Source organism: Leptonotus elevatus, chromosome 14 (genome assembly GCF_054856555.1).
Source record: "Leptonotus elevatus isolate MCC_2025b chromosome 14, RoL_Lele_1.0, whole genome shotgun sequence".
Classification (NCBI taxonomy): Eukaryota; Metazoa; Chordata; class Actinopteri; order Syngnathiformes; family Syngnathidae; genus Leptonotus; species Leptonotus elevatus.
In genome coordinates this window covers 2,582,180-2,608,183 of record NC_141252.1, presented here as the reverse complement: position 1 = coordinate 2,608,183, position 26,004 = coordinate 2,582,180, and the positions used below count along the sequence as shown (strand labels likewise).

General features: G+C 41.1%; 1 protein-coding gene across 17 annotated transcripts in view; it reads right to left on the bottom strand.

The window, feature by feature from the left end:
* LOC147162562 (traf2 and NCK-interacting protein kinase-like) overlaps positions 1 to 26,004 on the bottom strand; it is a 59,512-nt gene that overhangs the window by 12,184 nt on the left and 21,324 nt on the right. For 4 of the 17 annotated variants that reach the window (XM_086094611.1, XM_086094614.1, XM_086094612.1 and 1 more), the window contains exons 3-22: positions 21,333 to 21,389; positions 20,081 to 20,206; positions 17,982 to 18,092; positions 16,674 to 16,764; positions 16,142 to 16,272; positions 16,006 to 16,060; positions 14,840 to 14,918; positions 14,464 to 14,639; positions 11,905 to 11,971; positions 11,616 to 11,814; positions 10,948 to 11,064; positions 10,077 to 10,163; positions 9,260 to 9,448; positions 6,048 to 6,548; positions 3,444 to 3,611; positions 1,747 to 2,004; positions 1,540 to 1,646; positions 689 to 804; positions 219 to 319; positions 85 to 108 (exon numbers count right to left, since the gene is read on the bottom strand). In XM_086094611.1, the coding sequence (XP_085950737.1) occupies positions 85 to 108; positions 219 to 319; positions 689 to 804; positions 1,540 to 1,646; positions 1,747 to 2,004; positions 3,444 to 3,611; positions 6,048 to 6,548; positions 9,260 to 9,448; positions 10,077 to 10,163; positions 10,948 to 11,064; positions 11,616 to 11,814; positions 11,905 to 11,971; positions 14,464 to 14,639; positions 14,840 to 14,918; positions 16,006 to 16,060; positions 16,142 to 16,272; positions 16,674 to 16,764; positions 17,982 to 18,092; positions 20,081 to 20,206; positions 21,333 to 21,389 (2,760 nt within the window). The remainder of the gene's footprint in view (positions 1 to 84; positions 109 to 218; positions 320 to 688; positions 805 to 1,539; positions 1,647 to 1,746; positions 2,005 to 3,443; positions 3,612 to 6,047; positions 6,549 to 9,259; positions 9,449 to 10,076; positions 10,164 to 10,947; positions 11,065 to 11,615; positions 11,815 to 11,904; positions 11,972 to 14,463; positions 14,640 to 14,839; positions 14,919 to 16,005; positions 16,061 to 16,141; positions 16,273 to 16,673; positions 16,765 to 17,981; positions 18,093 to 20,080; positions 20,207 to 21,332; positions 21,390 to 26,004) is intronic. The other 13 variants (XM_086094616.1, XM_086094617.1, XM_086094621.1 and 10 more) reach the window with 9 other exon arrangements.

Sequence of the window (26,004 nt, the reverse complement as noted above, 5' to 3'; positions counted from 1 at the left end):
AGGTCCACCTTCTCCGCTGTGTGTATGTGTCACATCAGCGGACTTGGGGTCCCTCGGGACTGAGGAAAAAGGGGGCTCACTAACCTCATCTATGGCTTTCTTATAGCTCTGAAGGATGGAGGGGAAACAGACAGAGAGGCAGAGAACACAGGTTCGCTGTAGGAATTTCCTACACTTGACTACAATAGTCTGGAGCGCGCTCGTATGTCGGGACTCACTGCGGGCCTGCTGGGTCGGATTGATTCGCGGCCCTCCTCTTGCTTGGATTTGGCCTCCTGATTGGCCGCGGCTGACGATGACGCTTCCTGTCTGCTCTGACCTGTTGGTATGACAACATAACTAACGTAAACGCACGTTTCAAGCGCTTCACTTTTAGGACAAAATTTGACGAAAAAGGATGCAGGGAAAGTTATGCCGTCTGGTTGTGTCTTGTCAGAAGGAGATCCGCGCATATCTTAACATATCCCTGTAGCCTTTTTCTTCTTTTCTTTGACATTTCCCTCTACGCTTCTCTCTATCTTCTTCTCCTCTCATTTCCCTCCTGTTTCCACCCCAGAGGCTGACTGACTAACAGGGCACGTCGGACAGGTTGATCCGAGCGGAACTGAGGGATGGCCACAACAAAAGTGTTTGGACAAATGTTTTGGGACACTTGGCCATTGCAACCACAGGACGGCAAAAAACGTACCTCTCCTCTCCACCGAGCCTCCCTGGGATGAGGGCGAGGACGACGATGACGAGTTGGAGGAAGTCCTTTGCGGCATGGCGTCCAGCGAGAGCTCGGAACGGCGCAGATCTGGGTTGCTAAAGAAAAAGAAAAACAATTATCCAAGAGGAGATTGAGGGCAGAAATAAAACGGTGTGCTGAAGCGAAGTGGAGAATACAACTGCAGCGTCCGTAGCTAACGCAACAAAACAGGCTAAGGTAATGGATGAGGTAACAATTTTTATCCAAGGGGAGGTTAATGAAAGCAAGAAAACAGGCCTTGGCAGCAAAGAGGAGACTGTGGAGTATATCCTCCAGATTCCACAATTTAGGTTGGACAAGACGCTAACCTAAGGTTAGTATCTGTGCAACCAGAAGTGGTTTACGTCCACATATGGTGACAAATTTTATCCAAAAGGAGACTGAGGGCAGCAATCTAAGTGGAGACTATGGGGTATATGCCAAGCAGTTGCGAAGGTCATAGATTAGACATGGTAAGAGGCTACGATAACGTTAGAATCTGTGTAAGCAACACTGGTTTATGCCCAGATGGGGTAGCGACCATCAGTGCTTGTGTCTACTTAAAAGTGACCAATTTTATCCGTGCCGAGAATAAGGGCAGCAAGGCAATGAGCTACTGCAACAGAGTAGACTTTGTGGAGTATAGAACTGCAGTGTACAGATCTTAGGCACAAGATAGCTAAGCTAATGCAAAATGTTTTCATCCACATAGGATGACATTTTCTCCAAAGGGAAACTGCGGGCAGCAAGGAAACAGGCTGCTGCATCAAAGTGGAGACTATGGACTTTAAAACTGCAGCAAGGCTAATCACCTTGCTCGTATGAGCTGAGACCCCGTGCGAGGTCCCAAACCGACGCCTCCATTGGGGGAGTTCTTCCTGACCAAGGCTGGTGAGATGGAGGTTGTCCTCTGGGGGGTCTGGAAAGAAAATTAATCACCATAGTTAATTCACTGGAAGAATTACAAAGAACAATTCATGCGGGGAAAAATGTTCATGATACGCCAAGCAAAGTCTCACCGAGTGGGATTCTCGGACCTTGGGCGGCAGGTCTTCCTCTCTCTGCCAGGCCGTCCTGTCCCGATCGCGATCGCGGTCCCGATCAGCGCTGCGAACCGGCGGAGTTTGGGTGTCGGAAGTCGGGTCGGAGTTCTGGCGGGGCATGTCGGGCCTGGGGGAGCCCACGCCCTCGCTCAGAGCGGATCCCGTCTGGTCCTGCAGGGACTGAGAACCCGACATGGAGCTGGAGTGCGTCTTGACTGGAACGAGGTGGGCCATCTAAAGCATTGACGGAGAATCCAGGAATCAGCCAGAAGGAAAATCCAGACGAGTGTTACAGCAAGGCATAGAAGGACTGAGGACTAAGGAAGACCGTGCAAAGCGCAGGTGTCAAACAGTCCTGCAGGTTTTGGAGGTTTCCCTCTTCCAACACAAGCTGATTATTAGTATTGTTCCGATACCGATACTGGAGCATCTTGTGTCATGCTCGTGCACAACATTCACTGATGTGTGACATGTTCACTGCATGCCGAGCAAAAATATCCTATTGGCCCTTGAATGCTCTAAACCACAGGTGGGCAATCTCGGTCCTCGAGGGTCGGAGTCCTGCAGGTTTTGGAGGTTTCTTACTTCTAACACAAGCTGATTCTAATCAACAGGATCGTTATCAGGCTTATGCAGAGCTTGCTGATGAGCTGATAATATATCAGCTGTGTTGGAGAAGGGCAACATGCAAAACCTGCAGGACTACGGCCCTCGATGCCCACCTCTGCTCTAAACCAATGGCAGGACAGCTACTTCATGTTGAGAAAAAAAAATAAACTTCGGTATCGGCATTGGCTGATACTGCATAGCTGGGTAAAATCGGGGGCCAAAAAAACGGTATCGGAACAACACTAATCGATAGCAGGCTTATGCAGAGCTTGCTGATGAGCTGATCTTATATCAGCTGTGTTAGAGAAGGGAAACATCTAAAACCTGCAGGACTGCGGCCCTCGAGGGCCGGTGTTTGACACCTATGGTGTTAAGGATCAATGACTTATAAGAACAAGAGCTTCATCTAAGTCACTTGTCGGGAACAATGATTTCGCTAAAGTGTCAGGAACAAGAACTTGCCTTAAGTCTTGAGCCAGGAACAAAGACGGCTTAAATCTATGCTTGGTTTTCACTTCAAAACCACTGCGAAAATCGCGCCACAATGAACACATCAGTTGGAATGAGAAACTGCAGCGAAGTTCTCCTACGGCGACACCGCTTATCTGAGAGGAGACTCGGGGCACGGAGTGCTGCAGCAAAGTGGAGACTGTGGAGTATGAAACTAGCATCTGAGGCTAAGGCACAGCAACACGCTAATACAGTTTTACCATATGTGTGACTAGTCTTCGATTACCTATTATCACATTTTATCCGAGGGGAGACTAAGGACAGTGAGAAAGCAAAGCAATGCAGCAAATTGGCTAATGTGGATTTTAATACTGTCACATCCAGAGGTAAGGTAACAGTAACAGGGTAACCAGGGAGCAGCCGGTTTGTTTTAAGTCGACATTAGAAAACACATTTTATCCAAGAGGAGACTGCGGGCTGGCATATGTTAAGGCACACCATGAATACACAACATCAATGTAAATATTCTGTATCGTCCTGCATCCAAAAAGGAGAGGTCGTAAGGTTAATTTTCAAGGCACAAGTGTTCCTTCCGCACACCCACACACACACACCTGGGGTTCGACGGGACGGTGGGTGGGTGGAGTTCGGGCGGCCTGCATGCCACCGCTGCTGCTGAAGGACTCGGATCGGGGAGGGAGGGAAGGTTCGGAGATCCGGTTCGACACTTTGGGCTGCATTGCCGGAGAGCTTTGTCTGTTCATCTTCGACCTCTCCTCCACCTGACACATGCACACACACACGCACACGCACACGCACACACACGACCGTCACTCATATCCCAGCACGTGATAAAACGTGCAAGTTGGGGGGAGGGGGGACTTCGGCCCCTGAAGCCAGTTTCAGTTCGTTGCATCAAATTTATGTCTATGATGAGTAGACCTACAAAAAAAAAAAGTCTCAACTCATGCCCGAAAAGATGGATGAAGTCATTTTAATTTAAGGTCATTTCGTGTATTTCGAGGAGTCCTTCGAAAACAAATTAAGCGAAGACAGTGTTATTTGGCAACATGATTTTTTTGCAGATATATCTTTCATGACTTGACCCACAAAAAAAGTCTCAAGAAGCCATGCTCGAAAAGCTACAGAGAGTCAGCAATTCTGGTTGGAAGCAGCCATTTTAGCCGTATATATTTTTTTTATCATTACCAGTGTTCCGTCAGTTTTGTCCTACAAATTTTGTTCGAAGGCAACCAAATTTCAACCACAAATACCAGATATTTGTCCGACGCTAACTTGCAAAATAATTGACTTTGTTCATTGCGTTTGGTGCGGAATATGGCACCCAAGTTTAAAGACTGGCCATAAAACCAAAGCAACAAGGAATTTGGTAGCCATATTCATCATGAGTGGACTCACAAAATGCTTCAAGAAATCATTTGCATAAAAAACAGGAAGTTTGCCACGTTGGTTTGAAGTGGCCATTTTATTGTGATTTGGGCTTTTGCCCCAAAAACTTCATTCAGCCCTCCAAGCATGTATGTAACATAAAAAAAAGCGGCCATTTTAGGGCCTATTTTGGCAATTTACAATTTACTCTCCACAAAGCGTGAAACTCTACAAATCAGATCCACAATTTTGGATTTTGACCAAACGTTTTATGTGCAATGAAGGTCTTGTCTTGTCTGCCAACTGGCAGAAGCTCTCGCGATGAAATGAGAATTTCTCAGTCATGGCTCTGCAGTTTCTTTTCGAGAACCCCCTGGGTCATGTTGCATGCGCGATGAGAACGATCCCCTTTGGAGGATTTTTTGGGCAAATCCTCATGAGCTCATAATCTATTGGGGGATTATTGAAGATTATGATTTAGGTCGTCCCAACTAAAGTATGCATGCGGCTTCTTATTCATGAGTCACGACTACAGCGAGCAAGAAGTGAAAGAAGAAGACGGCGACATCTTTTTAGTAGTGATGAGGAAGGAACTACAAGGGGAAGAAAATGGCAGATTTTTAGCGTCGTCACCTACAAGAGAAAAGAGTGCGCGTGAGGAGAAAACGTTTTGTGTGCGTTAAGTGTTAATTTCGTCAATGAAAACGAGACAAAAATAATTTCGTCAACACACATTTTTCACCGGGCTAAAATTAGACTAAAACCCTCATTAATAAACAATAAGTGGGACTAAATCAGAATGCATTTTCGGCGACTAATTAAGACGAGACGAAAATGTACTTCACTTGATAAAAACTGGAACTAAAAACTATGGATTTATTTCATGAGCAAAAATGAGATGAAAATGATTTGATTTTGTAAAATCTTGTCTCTGCTAATCTGTCGCGTGAGACGACGACACGCCCCCTTTCAAAATCTGCAGCTAGCAAGTGCAACATGCACAAACAGGAGGTGGATTCACGGTGAAAAAGTAAAAAAAAAGAAAAAAGTAAATTATAGTTATAATGTAAAATTAATCCAACGGCTATAACGTCATAACTATAATGTTAATTTGACCGCTAATTTATGATGGCTAATTTATGCTGGCTAATTTACTTTCTTGTAGCATTGAGCCATAGACAGCCATTTGTTGATATACTGTAATTGTGTGTGAAGTCATCAAAAAGCGGAGAGAAAAATTCATGTGAAATGGTTTTAGATCCGAAATGTTCAACATAATCTGTTGACAGAAAAAATTGTGAGGTTAAATGCTTGTCCTGACTAAAACTAGACAAATAAAATCATATTTTTTCGCACTAAAATGAAGACTAAGATGCTGGATTTATAGTCACTTAAAAATGGACTAAATAAAAACGGGATGAGGTTGACTAACTGTGATAAAAAAAAAACTAACAAGCGTGATTGAAAGTGGACTAAAGCTGAGACTAAATTTAAAAATGGTGGATAAAATAAACCCTAGTGTGCGTTTTCCTGGCATGGCGCACAAAAGATTTTTTCCTCTCGTTAAAATGAGAAAGAATATCACGACACTAAAAAGACCAAAGAGAAATGTCTGAAAAGTTTTCGTGAAAAGGGGTCTCAGCGGACCACTTGCCCGTCACCAACTTGAGACTTTACTCACACTACACTAAAAGACGATCTTCTCTGATCCTCAGAACCAACTTTAAAGAAAAGTAACTTAAAAAGTCGACGACATTCCGGGTTCTACGTCTACATCTATTCTACGGCGGAGGTTGAGCGTACGAGCTGCAGCGGCGGCGAGCACTAACCAGTTTTTGGACCTGCGCGGGGGCCTTAGTAACAACATCGGAGATGTCAGCGTGATTGGGCGCAGAGAGGGGCCTGCCTGGGGACTTTTCTTTCTGGCGGTCTCGAGGGTCTGAGGCAGCTTTGGACTGTCGGACCCCCGCGGCACCGCAAGGTTCTTTCTCGGTGTTACGGGGCTCCTTGTGCGGAGGCGCCTTACTGTCTTCCTTTACCGCGGTCGGGCTGCGCTTCCTCTGAGCTCTCAACTCTCTGACCTGCTGACTTATCTCCTGCTTGAGCCCCGGGTCGAGGGGCTCCCCGGGGTCGAGCGCAATGCGGATCTGGGGGGCGTGGCCGGAGAGGACCTGGGCGCCGACGGACGGCGTGCGTCTAGGGGTTTGGGCTCGGGGTTGGCCGTGGTGGGAGGCCGGGGACGAGGACGAAGGTGGCTGGTTGAATGACTGATGATGGCGCAGGTTAGAGCGGGGCGGGTTACCGCGTTGAACCTGCGCTTGCTGCGGCACCTGGGAGTCAAAGTCAGAGCGAGAAAATGAACAAAGTACACACAATTCAGGGCTTGAGTGCCGGATTTCCTGAGGACGCCAACGGTTCTCCTGTTGGTGACGATTGTTAGGATAAAGAGAAGGCCACTTGGTGTTATAGCGTCAAACAAAAGGAACAATCTGCCTCTCCGCGTTTCGAACCGCTTCCACAGTGGAGTGTTTGAAGTCTCGTCTTAAGTCCCACTTTTATTCCTTGGCTTTGAGTTCAGCGTGAATTTGGGGTCCCTTGGGGTCTTTTTATGTTTTATTTATTTTTAATTATTTTAATCTATTCTTTTTTATTTTACCTGTTGTATTTTATTATTTTATTGATTGTTTTTATTTTTATAGTTAGTTCTACTTGATACATGTGTATAATAGTGTACAACACTTTGGAAATGCGTGTTTATAAAATGTGCTATAGAAATAAAGTGGATTGGATTGGAAAAGGTTCTGAAATGTTTGGCAGCTATCAGTTTAGACTTGGTTGTAGCCATCACACGCTACTGCGGTTCTAAAAGAATAAATGCTAGCCCATAGCAGTGTGTGACCTTGTATGGCCCCTCCATTTTTTTCTTTTTTTTTACTCTTTCATTGCCATTGACGGCTATGGACGTAAAAAATTAATTATTATTATTTTTTTAATACTCATTCATTGCCATTGACGGCTATAGACGTAAAAAATAAATTATTATTTTTTTTTTTAATACTCATTCATTGGCATTGACGGCTATAGACGTAAAAAATCTATTTAGATTATTATTTTTTTAATACTCATTCATTGCCATTGACGGCTATAGACGTAAAAAAATCTAGATTATTTTTTTTTTTTTTAACTCATTCATTGCCATTGACAGCTACGGACGTCAAAAATCGATATACGTTTTTTAAAATACTCATTCATTGCCATTGACGGTTATAGAAGTCAAAAATCCATTTAGACTTTTTTTTTTTAACTCATTCATTGCCATTGACAGCTATAGACGTAAAAAATCTTTTTCGATTATTATTTTTTTAATACTCATTCATTGCCATTGACGGCTATAGACGTAAAAAAATCTATTAAGATTTTTTTTTTTTTTAACTCATTCATTGCCATTGACACCTATGGACGTCAAAAATCGATATACATTTTTTAAAATACTCATTCATTGCCATTGACGGTTATAGAAGTCAAAAATCCATTTAGACTTTTTTTTTTTTTTAACTCATTCATTGCCATTGACAGCTATAGACGTAAAAAATCTATTTCGATTATTATTTTTTTAATACTCATTCATTGCCATTGACGGCTATAGACGTAAAAAATAAATTATTATTATTTTTTTAATACTCATTCATTGCCATTGACGGCTATAGACGTAAAAAATCTATTTAGATTATTATTTTTTTAATACTCATTCATTGCCATTGACAGCTATAGACGTAAAAAATCTATTTAGATTATTATTTTTTTTAACTCATTCATTGCCATTGACACCTACAGACGTCAAAAATCGATATACATTTTTTAAAATACTCATTCATTGCCATTGACGGTTATAGAAGTCAAAAATCCATTTAGACTTTTTTTTTTAACTCATTCATTGCCATTGACAGCTATAGACGTAAAAAATCTATTTAGATTATTATTTTTTTAATACTCATTCATTGCCATTGACGGCTATAGACGTAAAAAAATCTATTTAGATTTTTTTTTTTTTAACTCATTCATTGCCATTGACAGCTACGGATGTCAAAAATCGATATACATTTTTTAAAATACTCATTCATTGCCATTGACGGTTATAGAAGTCAAAAATCCATTTAGACTTTTTTTTTTTTTTAACTCATTCATTGCCATTGACAGCTATAGACGTAAAAAATCTATTTCGATTATTATTTTTTTAATACTCATTCATTGCCATTGACGGCTATAGACGTAAAAAATAAATTATTATTATTTTTTTAATACTCATTCATTGCCATTGACGGCTATAGACGTAAAAAATCTATTTAGATTATTATTTTTTTAATACTCATTCATTGCCATTGACAGCTATAGACGTAAAAAATCTATTTAGATTATTATTTTTTTTAACTCATTCATTGCCATTGACACCTACAGACGTCAAAAATCGATATACATTTTTTAAAATACTCATTCATTGCCATTGACGGTTATAGAAGTCAAAAATCCATTTAGACTTTTTTTTTTAACTCATTCATTGCCATTGACAGCTATAGACGTAAAAAATCTATTTAGATTATTATTTTTTTAATACTCATTCATTGCCATTGACGGCTATAGACGTAAAAAAATCTATTTAGATTTTTTTTTTTTTAACTCATTCATTGCCATTGACAGCTACGGATGTCAAAAATCGATATACATTTTTTAAAATACTCATTCATTGCCATTGACGGTTATAGAAGTCAAAAATCCATTTAGACTTTTTTTTTTTAACTCATTCATTGCCATTGACAGCTATAGATGTCAAAAATCTATTTTAATTGAGCTCGTAGTAGATTATAGTTAAATAATACGTTCCGACTCCTGGTTAAAGAGTGGAGTGCCATCCCACAGCAGTGTGTGACTTGGCCATCTTGTGGCTTATGTACGGTTCTTATTTCCAAAATTGTTGTTTTATGTCTGCCCAAAGAAATGTTGCTGCACATATCAGGCTTTTTTAAATATTTTTTTTATCACATACCTCTTTAGCCCAGGCTGGCTTGTCATTCGGATTAGCGACATCTTTGAAGTGGTAGAGCCGTTTCTTCTCCGCCTGCCGCCCCTCCTGTTGCTGTTGCTGCAGCGACACCAGGTAGGCCCTCTCCTGCTGGAGTTGCCTCTGCAGACGCTCGGCCTGCCGCTGCTCTTCCACCTGCTTGCGCTTGTACTCCTTGGCGGGAAGTAAACCAGAGGAAAGGTTAGTCGTATGAAAGCCAAACTTCCGAAGGGGAATGAGCGGATGAACGAAGCCACAGAGGAGAAGGAAGCAACGCCAACTGAGGTCAAAATTGATGCATTCAGTTTTCGCGAATGCAGTCCACAAAATCCATCACTGAATTAAAACGAACGACAACACCATGATTCCGCAAGATGGCGCCAAAGTAATCGTTTTATTCTATGAATTAAAGGGTTAATTCTACCTTCTACCATGTATTAGAAGAAGATTTCATTGTTCGGCAGTCCTTGTTTGCTGGCATCGATAGACGAAATATATTACTTGCAGTAAGTAAATTTTACTTTTTGGGCCAATTACGTTAAAGTGGATAATTTCCCACGGTACACAGTGGCCGGAAATCACTACCTTATCCGTTCCCAATGTGAAATAAACACATCCCAAAACCGGAACTTTTTGTGGAAGAGGAATGCGGGATCATGGTAGACAATATGTCACGACAGAACATCTCCATAATAAAATGTTTGGTCTTGAGGTAGAGGCACTCAAAAAGTAGAGCAAAAAAAAAAGTGCAAAACCCTCTGAAGGATGCTTCACTGGACATGTAAACATTGAGCCAGGTTACCAGCAGTAGCGCCTGTTCCTGTAGAAGCTGTTGCTGGAGAATCTCTAACTGCCTCTGCTCCTCTTCCAGCTGTCTACGGATATACTCCTGAGCAGCGTGCGAGGGGGAAAAAAATAGGAGCAATGTTGAGAAATGTTAGTGTTAGTGACATCTGGACGCACGCAGACAGCCAAGGTGGCAAGTGGAGGAGGTGGAGATGGTCTGGAACAGGGACAGAGGCGGGCAAGCTTTGCTGCGCCAAGCATTTTTTTGCATTTATGGCACATCATTTATTGAGAGAGCAAGAGTAACATAAAATGCAAAAAGTTATGTGAAATAACAAACTTGTATCACAATATGTATCAATAATCATGCCCATATGTACATTTTAAAAGGAACCTACAGCCATCGCTTTCTGTAGGCGTAAAAAGCAGGAGGATTTCACATTCTATAATGTTCAGCAAAAATTAGGCTGAGCTTGAAATACTTCCTGTTTTCAAACTTCGTTTACATTTTGTGTGCCACCTTCTCGTGGTAAATGGGAGGCAGAAAAAATAGTGATATACCGTATAAAAAATAATAATAATCTGCAAAATAGTGAGACGGCAAACCCGGAACCCGCGACCGAGAGGGGGTAGGGCTGGGAAATGACTGACTCAGTTAAGTCGCCTCCAAACTACAATCAATCATAATTAAAATAGTATTTCCGCGATGCCCAGAACCAACGGGGCGGGGTGATTAACCTGTCGTGACAACCCTAGAGAGGGGTCTTACGTATTCATTTATTGCCCAATTTACATGCGGGTGGCTATAAGTGAAATCACTACATCGGCCACACGGGAGTGGAAGAAACTTGAGAGATATATTTCCTATAATAGTGCTGGATCCGAACCTGTTCTCTTTCGGCGTGCCGGCGTTCCTCCTCTCTACGGAGCTGCTCCATTTCCTCGTAACGTCTCCTCTGCTCCCTTTCGTGCTGTTTCCTCAGCTCGCGCTCGCGCTGCTGCTGCTGTGGAGGGGGGGGTGGGGGATGGGGGGGGACGAGGGGGCAAAGACTTTAGAAAAAGACCACTTGGGCTAAGGGTGCGATTTGGGAAAAAAAACTATATTTTTTTAATTAGTGCTTCATTTTGGCCGGTCAGTAGGTTTTATTTATTTTTTTATTTTTATTTTTTTATTTTTTTTAAGAGCTCAGTATTGTTCATTCGGAAATGTCATCATCATTGCTCTTTTATTATTATTATTTTTTTTTTTTTTTTTATATATATATTTTTTTTTTTTTTTTGTGTGTGTGTGTGTGTGTGGGTGAGTATGTGTATGTGCGTGCGTGCGTGCGTGCGTGCGTGCGTGTATTTGTTAGCGCACCAGAAAACCTATTAGAAAAAATCTCATACCGTTCACCTAAACCGAACACCAGGAGACCCGTTTTATTGTTTTTAATAATAATAATAATAATGATAACGATTTTCAAAATCGTTGAGTCCTTAATAGAAGCCAGGTAAAAAAGTCGATTCATCGACCTCAAGCTACAAGTCATACAAGCCTCCCCCGCTAACGAACCTCTTCCAGCCGCCGCCGCTGCTCCTTCTGCTCCTCGATGCGCTTCTGCCTCTCGGCCAGCAGCAGGCGCTTGTGCTCCTCGTTCTGCTGCTGCTCCAGCTGCTGCCGCCGCTGCGCCTCCGAGCGCTCCTTATTGGCCAGCTGCAGGCGCAGGAAGTCGCGGCGCAGGGTCGACTCGCCGGGGATGTTGATGATGGAGCTTATAAGCGGAGAAGACGAGGCGATGAAACGGCGAGGAAAGCTTCAGGAAAAGTGTCGGTACGTTTTTTCAGTGTCGGCCGGCGCTGACCTGGGTTCGCCCGTGTCTCTTTCATCGTCCTCTTCCTCGCTGCCGCTGTATTCGTACTCGGTCTCGTCTGATACATTAGGGACACACGCGGAATATAAAGAGTTACCTGCAGAGATCAAAGCTGTCTTCTTTTCACGCGCTCGTGGTTGAAACTCAGCTCGCTTCCGGCATTTCCCAATCCTCGCTCAACTCAAACCTTCTTTTGCACCTTGAGCCACTTTGGGAGTACAAAGCTCAAAATGTGTCAGCGTGAAGAGCAGAGGACGTTGACATCATTCAACATGTCCCCAAGTTGCACGGATTTTTCCGCTAATATCGACGCATTTTTCATATTCTTTTTTTTTTTTTAGTGCTGTCAAAGTTAAAGTGTTAACTAATTCATTAATCACAAAAAATGATCGCATTGATCATGTATTAAAAACGCAAATTATTATCACACTATTAATTCTGAGCGCAGATGATCCTTTTGAAGACGTCCTCATAAAATAATATGGCTCTTTGAATTTGGCGGGCAAACATTTTTGATTAAAAAGCCTTCATAATTAAGCAATTAATTGTGATGAATCAAAATTCTAAGATGTGATTATTTGATTAGAACAATTGAATCGCTTGACCGCTCTAATTCTTTTCAAATGTTTTTTTCTATTTTCGTCCATAATTTATTTAACTCATTCACTCCCCAGCCATTTTCACTGAAGCAACCCCCTTCGCTCCCGGCTGTTTTACTGGATTTTGACTGATTCTGCAAGGCCCGCAGAATATTGTGTCCTATTGCTAGAAAAATATGGAACCTACCAAAAGAAAGATTAGTTTCTTCTTTCATCAGGAATCAAAAGTATATTTCTATCTGTTTGCGTTTTTGCGGCAATTAGCATTAGAATATAGCTAAGTTTCATCATTATTCACAAACCTGTTTAAAACAGTGGGGTGAAGAGCTTGTTTCAATATGGCCCTGGTTGATCTCTTATACTCTGCTGCCACCTGCTGGCCGTTTGTGTAATAACTACCATTGTTTCAACTTTTTAAATCAATTTTTTGGGCACCATGGTAATATTTAAAATAGAACGTATTTATATGTTTTTGGGAGCAAACGAGTTAATATCCACGTCGTTTTAGTCCCATTTTCTGTCTTTGTTTCACAGAGGCAGAAAACAGGCGCTTGAACGCATTTCAGTCAAAAGTGCGCCTAGAGCAAAAGAGGAGAAAAATAAATGTCTGCAAAAAAAAAAAAGTTTCTATACATCATCACTGGGCCTGCGGCGCTTGTGTCGCGAAGCGATTCATCTGCTTGGTAATGACGCAGCGGGAGCGTGTGTGGCGAGGCCGTCAGTGGCCGCCTTGGAAGCGGAACTGAGGTCTGTCACTGGATGTTTACTGTGCGACAATAGTGGGAGTGTACAACGTCGTCCTCGGGGCGACGCTGCTGCAATGAGTCTTAAAAACAAGATTGTGAATAATACATTTTGGTACCGAAAAACCTCATGAGTTGTTTTTAAACGATTTTACGCTGAACTACAAAATCAATCTTTCCACAATACTTTGTCGAGTATCTCATCAAACTGATTTTAGAGCAATTCTCGTTCCAGACTCCAAGTATGATTGATCATTTTAGAGTGATGTCGTTCCAGACTCTAGACGTCACAATGGCCGATTTTAAGGCGAGCTCTTCATTTCGGATTCCCTCAAAAAAGACGACTGATTTTGAGAGTAATCTCGTTCCAGATTCTCTTTAGAAAACGACAGATTTTTAAAGAAAATTTGATTCGCTTGGGAAAAAACTAATCACTGATTTTACAGTCATCGCCACATTCCAGACTTCCTTAAAAAAAAGACAGACCTAAATCCAGAGTCACTTCTGAAAATTTCTTGATTTCCTCCAGAAAGTGATAGATTTTTAGAGCAATCTTCTCCTTCGAGATTATTTGAAAGAAGGCAAGAAATCCGATTTTAGAGTAATCTTATGCCAGACTCGCTTGGCAAAATCACTCATTTCAAGGTGAGTCATTTTTAGGGATGCACGATAATATCGGTGGCCGATAATTATCGGCAATTATCGACTAATTTGACGTCAAACAGATAAAGAAATGTTAGCATTTTTTTTTTTTTAAACACGGCTGTTTTGTTTTGGCAAACTCAAAATGAGTTGAAGCAGCAAATTGAGCTTCGTGGTGCTTTACACAATGTTTACGTGTATTTGTCCACGTTAGCGTTATAGTAGGACTCAAAAGCATATTTGTATTCAAGTGAATTTTGCAAACATTTATCGGCTGACTTATCGGTTATCGACATCGGCACTTTCTGAATCTGGTTTATCTGTATCGGTTGAACATAGCATTACTGGGCATCCCGAGTCATTTTTGTCATCTTAATCTTAAAAGTAATCTCATTCAATCCTACCTTTAGAAAGTGACTTTTCGACTCATTTAATTCCAGATTTGTCATTGATTTTTTTTTTTTTTTTGAGCCATCACTCCGTATTCCATTCCATAAAAAGAAGACAAACCTTCAATGTTGCACTTTCCTAAAAGGAAAAAAAAAAAAAGTGCAGTTCGAGCTCACCCCTCTCGCCTCGCTTCTTCTTGGTGCGGTCGATGTGGTCCTTGAGCTGGATGCGGACTTGCCTCTCGTTGGGCAGGTCCCTGATGAACGGGTGCTTGAGGAGCTGCTCCGTGCTGGGCCTCTGGCCGTGGCTCTTCACCAGACAGCTCTCGATGAACAACTGGAACTTTTTGGACCTGACCACCAACGCCGCCGTGACAACAAAGGCAGTTTTTTTGCTATAATGCTCTGGAGTGTTCGCACGGCCATTGTACTGCATTGGGAGTTCGACGGACGTTTCATCATCAAGTAAGATTGTCATTTTGGTGACCTTAATTGGCTGCGCGAGAAGCCAATATATTGAAAGTGTGATGCGGTCGTTCGCTTAATTTCTCACCATTTCTTTGACTTGAGGCGGGGCGCGGGATTTCGCGGGATGAGGAAGAGGGCTCTCATGGGGTGCATGTCACACAGCGCTGCGGGGTCACACACATGAAACAGCAGTGCGTTGGATAATCTTTTTGCGTGTGCGCAAAAAATCCCACTAAGCTCTTGAAAAAAACAGACTCCCACCGATTTGTTTGAATCAATGTGGATTTTTGTTGTTGTTGATTTTAGACACTCATTCCAGAGTCCTTTAAAAATGACAGATTTTTGAGTAATGTCATTCCAAAATACTGACTTGAGTGCAATCTTCTTATTCCGAACTCCTTTTAGCAAATGACTGATTTTAGATCAATCTTCTCATTCCAGACTCCCTAATGTCATTTCAGAGTCCCTTTAGAATAAGTCTTATTTTAGAATACTCTCATTCTAGACCATCTTAGTTTAGAGTAATCACATTCCAGAATCACTTTAAAAAACATGACTGAGAAACTGGGCAATCTCATTCCAAATTATTATGATAAAAAAAAAAAAATTATTAACTCGTTCACCCCCAGCCATTTTCACTGAAGCAACCCCCTTCGCTCCCATTTTGACTGATTTCGCAAGGCCCATAGAATATTGTGTTCTATTGCTATAAAAATAAGTTTGGTCTTTCATCACTAAAAAAAAAAGTACATTTGTATCTGCTTCCATTTTTTTTTTTTTAGAATATAGCTAAGTTTCATTATTATTCACAAATCTGTTGTGGGGAAAAGAGCTTTTTGCAACATGGCCCTGGTTGATCTCTTATACTCTGATGCCACCTGCTGGCCGTTTTTGTAATAACTACCACTGCCATTGCCATTCTCTCCAGTTTAGAGGCTGCATCAAAGCCTTCTGTATGCTCGAGCATAAAAAAAGAAACATCAAAAAACTAATTTAAACATATAAATACGTCTTTGGGAGCATGGTCATATTTAAAATTATATGTATATGTTTTGGGGAGCAAATGAGTTCAATGGCTGATTTTAGAGCAATCTTCTCATTCCTGGCACCTTTTAAAAATGTAAGTAATCTTTTTGCGTGTGCAAAAATCCAACTAAATTCTTAAAAAAAAAAAAAAGAACATCAGGCTAAGAGGACACTTGTCTACCCAATATAAAAAATGTATGCGCTTATAAAAGGGAGGGCACTTACGCGGAGCTCCTTCAGCCATCTCGATGGCCGTAATGCCCAGTGACCATAAATCGCTCTGCAACGAGACCAAACCGTTATACCAGGTGACCTTCAAGGCAAGAAGCGCATCCTGCGCAAGGTTGTTCAGGTTAAGCACCTTGAAGTCGTACGTTGCTTCGGGGTTCTCGTCGCAGGCGATCACCTCCGGCGCCATCCAATATGGCGTCCCGATAAACGTGTTCCTCCTTCCCACCGTGCGGTCCAGCTGGGCCGAAACGCCAAAGTCCACTGCGGGGAGAAGGCGGGTCCAAAAAAAGTCTTACGCGTTGATAAATCACTTCTTTTGCAACATATAAACGGGTTCAGAAAAGACACTAAATGCAGCGACGGACACGTTAAAAAAAATAATGATATCAAACAGAACCAAAACCGTCCTGACTCATAAAGTGGAATTAATCCATAAACCGGATTAATAGCCCGTTTAACTGTTTATTTGCTTTTTACAGCGGGGAAGTAAAAATGAAAGAATGTGCCCAGTGTCATTGCAAACGTGCGTCGTAAATGTCCGTAAGCCATAAGTTGGCAAGGATTCGGCGCACGCGCACACAATTGTTGTAAGGCTTACACTTCAGGCCCGTCCAATCGGCGGGGCCGTTTCGCCGAGTGGCTCTTTACGTGACGGCACCCACCTAGCTTGACCTCGGCGTTCTCTGTCAGCAGGACGTTCTGTCCCTTGATGTCTCGGTGGATGACCTTGTGCTGATGGAGATGAGTCAGGCCCTGAACACACACACACACACACGTAAACACACACACACGTAAACACACGCAAACACACAATCTGTGAAGGATGCCAGAGCCACGAGCCAAACGGAAAGAGCCTCATTTTCAAGACGATCTCACGTCCTTGTGTCGACGACCGGCAACTCAATAAAAGCCTTTTTTTTTTTTTAATTACGCCATGACTGATTTGGTTAATCTTGTCGCCTCCAAAAAGGAAAGTAGTCTCAGATTTGTAATTAGCGTTTTTTTTTCTCCCTCACATAGCAGCTGCGGGTATGACATGACTCAACTGCATGCATTTTTAGAACTATAATTATAACTAATGAGTTAATGCAAATCATTTATTGATTAATTTGATTATCATTAGTAGTACACACTTTTTGTTTTTTATAAATACAAATGTAAGCATTAGTTTTGAGTCAAAGTTGAAATATTTGGCGGCACATAGTGTAGCGCTTTAAAATCCAACTTTTTTTTTTTTAATCCAACTTAAATGTCAGCCTTACATTTTTATTTATTCGCAGTGAGGCGTTTTTTTATGTGCACAGTGTGAAGGTTTGCATTTTTGGGGGAAATTAAATATATATTGCACATACAAAAGATAAACTTTCTTGTTACTAAAGTTTAGGGTAATTAAAGCCACCAGTTACTTTTTTCCCCTGAAGGAGATAAAATTATTTGAGGTGTGGCGTTTATTTCTTGACGTTTCACATCCTTAAGGCACACATGTGTTAAATGATTTGTTGAATGAAGGCTATACTGATGCCACATTATGTTACATTAAATATGTCTTACTGCAACAGTAAAAAAAACAGGAAAGGTAATCACGGCCATTTGTCATTTATTCCAGGTGAGGCGTTTATTTTTTTTATAAAATGTGCATCAGCCTTCTAGCAACAAACACATCTTCACTAATAGACATAGAAATGATGCAGCCAAAATGCCTTAAAACACGAAAGCAAAAACGAGGAACCCAAAAAAATATCAGTAAGGACGGCATAAAGGAGGTAAAAAAAGGAAGCAGAAGCGGAGACAGGAGAGGAAGAAAAGGAAGGAAACGGCCGCTGCCTGAGCCTCAATAACGAGACGAGATGCTGCGGCGATAGCGCTGCCCTCAGCACAAACGGGCGAGATGAGCATCAGGGCGTCGCGGGACGCGCGCCGCTCGCCGTCAATTACGAGAGGTACGGCGATGAAATACGAATGACGCTCACCCTGAGGATCTCTCGGCAGATGTAGGCCGTCCACTCCTCTTTCAGGGAGTTGCCCTTGGTGTTCTTGATCAGATCCGTCACCGAGCCGGCGCCGCAGAACTCCATGACCAGCTGTGTAAAATAGCAAGGTGGATTACATCGCCTGATTTGTCATCATAGAATGAAATAACAATAGCACGTGACGCAAACAAAGGAGATGCGACAAAGAAACACATCTACTCAACTGACAACTTTATTTATAAAGCACTTTAAAGCAAAGAACAACAACAACAAAAACACACAAATAAGTCAACAACACCTAAATTCTAATATCTGGCTAGCAGCTAACATTAGCATATCAGACAAAAATTCCATTATTTGTCTGGCAGCAAACGCTAGCATGCCAGACAAAAATTATATTATCTTGCTAGCAGCTAACATTAACATGTCAAGACAAAAATTATATTATTTGGCTAGCAGCTAACATTAGCATACCAGAAAAATAATTCTCTCATGTGGCTGGCAGCTAACGCTAGCATGACAGACAGAAATTCTATTATCTGGCTAGCATCTAACATTAACATGCCAGACAAAAATACTATTATTTGGCTAGCAGCTAACATTAGCATAGCAGACCAAAATTCTATTATCTGACTAGCACCTAACATTAGCATACCAGACAAAAATTATATTATCTGGCTAGCAGCTAACATTAACATGCCGGACAAAAATTCTGCTATCCGGCTAGCAGCTCATGTTGTTACGTTAGCGCTCGTGAAACTAAATGATGCCTCCTTGGCTTTTCCCACAGCCTCAATTCAAGCACACTGAATTTTATAGTTGGTCAATAAGTGATTGAGGCCAACAGGTCGCCCGTTGTTTTTCCAACCCATTGGGCGAGTTTAGCGTCACATTTTTGTTAGCATTAATGGCTCATGACTCGCCTTGTTTACACACATACGCCGATCTCGAGCCACAAGTGGCGTGGGAACACGTTCAATAAGAAGATAAGCATCTTAGCACATTTTCCTTCAATAGACGACGTACCTCAACGGGGGTGAAAATAAACACCTCATTAGGAAATGACCCTTTTTTTTTTTATTGTGAGATGGATGGATGACACAAAATCATTTCATGCCATCCTTTTTTCTTTCTTTCGATCCATCCTTCCACCCATTCCCTTCTTTCCTTCCTTCCTTTGCTCCTTCCAACTATCCATCCTTCCTTCCTTCTATATTTCCTTCCCTCCTTCTTCCTTCCTTCCTTTCATGTCCTTTTTTCCTTCCTTCTTTGTCCTCTCTCTCATCTTTCCGCCCTTCTTTTTTTTACTTCCAACTCCTACCTTCTTTCCTTCCTCTATTCCTTCTATCATTCCTTCCATTCTTTCATACTACCCCTTCCTTCCCCCCCTTCATCCCTTAGCTACACTTTTCATTTCCTTCCTTTCTTCCATCCTTTCTTCTGTCCATCTTTGCCTCCGTCCTTCCTTCCTTCCTTTCCTGTCCTTGCTCCCTTTTCTTCCTTTCTTCTTCCCATCATTCACCCTTCTGTCGTTTCACACATCCTTCCACCTTCATTCCACCCATTTTCTTTCTATCTTCATTCTTAATTAACTCATTCACTGCCATTGATGGCTATAGACAATTTTTTATTAGTTTAACATTTGTTTCCACTTTTGCTAACAAGAGTATGAAAACCTAGAAAAAAAATTATTGTACATTTAGAACAGATATAAAATTAGTGATTAACTACAATAAAAAAAATGTAATCGCCTGATGCGATGTAAAAAAAAAAAAGATTATTTAAAAATTAGGGGCGTCATGTGATTAAAATTTTTAATCGGAATTAATCGCATGACTTCACTAGTTAACTCCTGATTAATCACAAATTTTATATCTGTTCTAAATGTACAATAAAAAAATTATATGTTTTCATAGTCTTGTTAACGAAAGTGGATAATATAAATAGTTTAAATTAATTTTTGACATCTATAACCGTCAATGGCAGTGAATGAGTAAAAAAAAACAAAAAAAAAAAAACATTGTACCAGGGATGATTATTTTGTGTAACAACTCCTCCCTCCCGCCCTTTCCCTCTGCAGTTGAGTAAAAACACCGCACCCATAGCTGGTCGTCGATTCCCGGGGGGTTCTTCTTGATGAACGCGCCGTAGTAGGTAGCGATGTTGCGGTGGTGGCTGTACTTCTTCAGCATGTTGATTTCCGCTTTGATCTCCTCTTCTTCATCCTGAAGCACGCAAACACACACAGGGAAAGCAAAAAGCAACAATTAAGCATTTTGCAGCAGTAAATAACACAAGTGGCCATCTTAACTCATTCGCTGCCATTGACGGCTATAGATGTCAAAAATTCATTTGAACTATTTCTATTTAACATTTTTTTTTCCATTTTTGTTAACAAGAGTATGAAAACCTCGATTTTTTAAATTGTATTAAAACAGATATGAAAATTGGGATTAATCGTGAGTTAACTAGTGAAGTCATGCGATACAAATTTGAATCGCCTGTTGCCCCTAATTAAAAAAATATATAAATAATTGTAAACTTTTTTCAGGCGATTACAATTTTTAGTCGTAATTAATCGCATGACTTCACACTCCCGATTAATCCCAATTTTTATATCTGTTTTAATACAATTTAAAAAAAATCTAGATTTTCAACCTCTTTTTAACAAAAGTGGGATTTTTTTTTACTAAACTAATAAAAATTGTTAAAATTAATTTTTGATGTCTATAGCCGTCAATGGCAGTTAATGACTCTTTACCACGACTTTTTAAACTATAACTTTGCACTACTTCAAAGTATCATCTTGACATTTTTGGATGCCAAAACAGCAATTTTGCAGGATTTCTGTGTGAAAGATGCTCAAGATGGTCGTTTTCTGTTACCCCACCTTCACTGGGTTTCGTGTAAAGAGCACACGTCTACCGTTGTGGCCCATATTAAGCCCATTTTACACTTCTGCTGAAATATTTGTCGGTCTGCTAAAATTTGCTGGGTTCTGTCTAAAATGCGCAGGTGAATGAATAAACACCACAGCTCCCGTGACAGCTCTGACCCCGGCCATTTTCGCAGGCTCTCTCTGTGTGAAAATGCTTTCCTTCGCTGTTTCATTGTTGCGCTGAGTCGTGGGTGTAGCCTCTAAATATAGCTGAGATCCCACTCTCCCGCTCTGCAGACACGCCTGAGACCACACTGCTGCCCCGATACCAGCAGCTAATATTACCATGGCGATAGGCCTGTCCTCATTTTCTTCGCTGCTACTGACTCATCGCTCTTAATTAGATGACACGGTGGTATAATCGTGGGACTTGGCGCTGTGTGTGTGTGTGGGGGGGGGGGGGTGTTGCTTACCCCGGTGACATCCATGACCTTGATGGCTGCCAGCTGCCCGGTCTTGACATGGCGACCCTGCAGAAAGACAGGAAGCAAAAAAAAATGGAGATCATTTGTGGGAATTTATAAGCAGGAGTTTGTGAATGTAGAATTTTTTAAACCAAAAGGACAGACTCCGTGTCAGAGACGTGTCCGGCAGTTTTAGATCTGTGAAATTGGTGTCAGGTTAAAAAAAAAAAAATCTGACCCATTTTTGAAGCAAATTATAATTTTTTAAATTTGTCTTGGGTACTTGGTTCCAATCGGGCATATTCGGTAGTACAACTTCGCCAAGAGTCGTGGAACTTGCCCAAAATGGCTGCTTCAACCCAAAATGTCCGACTTTGTTTTTAATTTTGAAAGTGACTCACAGAGAATTTGTGCGACTGTTATGATTGTCACGTTAACCTACCAAATTTCGCGTCGATCTTTTCGGTGAAACGAGTGCTGGGGGCTAATTTTTTCAAACTTTCAATTAGGCGCGAGTGAGTGATTAGAACCCTGAAATACACATATTTTCACCAGGATCAAGCTTTTTTTAGGTTAACAAAAACGGACAAATTAACTAAAACTAAAAAAAAAAAAAACATTTTTGTTAATTAAATGAAATAAAAATAATGCTTAAAAAAAATGAAAACTAACTTTTTTTTGGTTGTAATTTTGTAAATTTTTTATTTTTCATTTTTCTTCATCTGTGTGATGCTCTTCCTGTCTGCATGCCTATTTGCTCTTATTGCTGCTGGAAATGTAAATTTCCCAAAGGGAGTCATCCCAAAGGAATCAAAGTCTAAGTCTAAGTCTAACTCAAAATAAATATAATCATAGCAAAAATGTCCATCATTTTAATCTGGCAATTATTTCAATCGAATAAAACTAAAACTAATTTTAAAAAACGGACACTCTGAAAACTAAATACAAAATAAAAATAACTTAAGTTATGAAAATATTATAACCCTGAGCAAGATCCATATGATGCTGACGAGGTCAACGGGATGTTGTGACGCTTCTGATTTGATCGCTCAGCCTGTGGAAAATGACTGCAAGAAGTGGGCCAGAGGTATCGTGGCGCCTTATCGAGGCGACCCAGAAGCCCCGGGGGGGGGGGGGGGGGGGGGGCTTGGTGGTTGCTGCAAGCTGAAGGGGGTCAAATGCTGATGAAGCTAATGAGGCTAAAGATGCTAAAACCACAAAATGCCTCACTTGCCTCATCTGGATTGAATTGATTAGCATTGATTTGTCGCTTTTGTTGTGGTGTACAGTCGACTAGGGCCCAGCTGATATGATTTTTTTGGGTTTTTTTGTTTGGCAGAATAAAATTACGCAATATGGTGGAGAGTTTCTGGTACTGGAGGAATTGCTCACAAGCATATGGCACTGTGGGAGGTCTGACTCCAAAGCGCCCCCTGGGGGCTTCCACCGAAGGGTCACTGTGACAACGAGCCAAAGCAGAGGGTGCTGGCTGCCCCGGTTAAAAGAGCAGCACGTTGAAATGCTCTAATGTTTAGATAGTCATTCATAGAAAGAGGAAATGGCTGCTGCGGCAGACGTAGCTTTTCGAATTTTTTCTTAGCTCTGTATGAATGAAAACCAAAGTAGTTTTTTTTAAAGATAATTCTGTTGACGATTCAAGGAAAATGTGTGATTTTTATTGGTTACATTTGAGAGATAGACCGATGTTTTTTTCAGGGCTGATACCGAGAACGATTATTAGCAGTCGATATTCATTTTCAGTAAAAAGGGGGGGGGGGGGGGGATATTGACGTCAATACAAATGGCAAGCTTGACTTTGTTGGTAAATGACAATATACTTCATTTTAAATTTCTAAAAAAAAAAAAAAAGTTCAGGGAGCTCCCAAGGTTATCAGTTAAATGGAGTTAAATGGAACCTGAAAACACATTTCGTTGTTTTAATGTTGAACAAAAATAAAAAGTTCAGAAAGTTCCCAGGGTCAGCAGCGTCTCATGAAGTTCACTGAAATTTTAAATAAATAGTTCTCTGAGATGAAAATGGTTTTATCTTTACCTTTTATCGGCCATCAGATTTGGAAAAAAAAGGCCAATACCGATAATCGTCAAAATGCCCAATATCGGCGCTGTCTATCTCTATCAAATTGTCATTACATTTATATTTATTATTACTATTATTTTTATTTTATATATATTTATTTGTTTTATTATTTTTATTATTTTATTTTATTAGGGCCTGAGCAGCGAACACTGCTCCCTAAAATTGTATATTTTGTCAGTAAGTCATACACAAGTAAAAAAAAAAAAAAAGTCTGTAGCGCCCCCTATAGGGTTGTCCAGGAAGTAAGAAGGACTGATCATACTGATCATTGGTAGCATTGGAAAAGGTAAGCAGGTTCTAAAAACGTCCAAACTGGCAGAGAATAGTCAAGATGATGACGATTCATTGTCAGGAAGAACAATCGGGTACCAAGCAAAGCAAGAAGGATTTTGATGGCTCTCGTTCTCACGCTAAAAGAATCTTGCGAGAGGAAAATCTGAGCAAGAATTGCTCATTAAGATCAGACTGCCCCAATTCCACGGGCACAAGGGCCGGCTTTGTTGGCGGCCGACAAAAGGAATCGCGCCCTCTTAGCGGTCGGATCTCGCTTGACTCGCACCCTTTTTTTAGTCTCTTGTAAACCAAATGAAAATCCTTATCAGGACTAATTTACAGTCTTCAGTGAACCTAATGAACATCAAAGTTTAGTCTTCAAAGAACTTGGAAGCACACAGACTTGTGAATTCTGGTAAATAAAACTGTATCCGTCCAAACCTTCGACCAGGACACGTCCTCCGCGTGACCTTCAGACCTGCTAAATCAAGAGCTGCACGCAAGGTGATCTGCTGCCAGCGTTGCCTGGCTCGAAATTCACATCGCTTGGTGCCAGATGGAACAAGGATGATACTCGCCGGGGCGCCGGCCTCCGCCAAGGCCGAGCCCGCTTCGTTTGGATCGCCAGCAAATTGTCTCCCTTCGCGCAAACCCGTCGCCCGGATATGACTTGACATGATTTTTGTCATTGCGATACCTGCACTTGTGTGCATGGAATTGAACAGAAGCAGAAGCAGCCACGTCTGAAAAGGTATCTGCGTTCCTGTCGGGCCCAACCAAAACGGATTTCTTTGGGCCGACAATGCAGATACCGATTTTTGGCAGAAAAAAATACTGATTATTGATACCGATTAATTTTATTAAAAAATGCATAATTGCTTTTTGGCTTAAACTTTTTTTAATGAATACAAAAACAAAACAATTTGGCCGATTATTTTGGCCAATTGTTGTAGTGTCATAATCAAAAAACAAAAGCTGTTTTCTGTTTTTGTTTTTTTTGGACTTCCAACGATTGATAACACAAGATGAAATTCAAACCCTCATCTTTATCTTGTACTCAAAAGTTGCGCTGATCTCAAGTCCAACGCGACGAAACTGCGCCATCTGCAGGGATCACTTTGTCATTACAGCTGTTTACAAACTTGATATCTCGTCGATGGCAGTGAACGGTTAGATTCCGAATTGATGAATATAAATGTCCATGGCAGTGAATTACTGAATGAATTTCAATGAAATATTTTTGGTTTTATTACCTCATTCACTCCCAGACATTTTCCCTGAAGCAACCCCCTTCGCTCTCGGCTGTTTTACTGGATTTTGACAGATTTTGCGAGGCCCACAGAATATTGTGTTTTATTGCTAGAAAACCCTAACAAAAAAAAAATTTGAGTCTATTCTTTCATCAAAAAGTATATTTCTATCTCTTTCCGGTCTGCAGCAATTAGCATTAGAATATAGCTAAGTTGATCAAATTATTCACAAATCTGTTTAAAAACAGTGGGGGGGAAGAGCTTGTTTCAACATGGCCCTGGTTGATCTCTTATACTCTGCTGCCACCTGCTGGTTGTGTTTGTAATAACTATCATTGCTTCAACCGTTTTCTTCAGTTCAGAGGCTGCATCAAAGCCTTCTGTATTTAAAAAAAAAACAAAAACGTATAAACACGTCTTAGGGACACTGGTAATATTTAAAATAGAACGCATTTCTACATTTTTGGGAGCAAATGAATAAATAAATAAATAAATAATAATTAAATGATTTAAAATGCATTTAAATGTAATAATGAAAAATGTGGGATGTGTAGCCTCAATAAAGACACATAATGAAAAAGTGATAGCATGCAGTATTAATATTGTCCATTTGTGGTCCCATTCAGTGCAAGTGGCTTTGCTGCTCATCCTCGTCCTCCTTCGCCTGTTTGCGACTGAGTCTCTGACCTAAATCTGCAAAATTTTCCCCGCTCGCTCTTATCCCGCTGACTCCCTCTCGTTTTCCAACCCTCTTAACCCCTCTTTATGCCTTTCATTATCGCGAGCTCTCATCCCCTTAAACGCCTCGCTCGTATTTCCAGCCGCTCTTATTGCGTCCCGGCGTACGCTAATTCCTGCAAAACAACCTTGGGGCTCCGGGTGCGACGAGCAGATGTGACGCGAGGCGAGGCGAGGCGTGGCGTCCATCTCCTATTGTGACTGCTCATGTGCAGACTGGCAAAACAAAAACACACGCAGCTGCTTCCACCCTGCGGTGCCGTCGTCATCGTCATCAACTTCACGTTCTTGAATCTATTGTTGATCAAATGTCGGGAGGAAA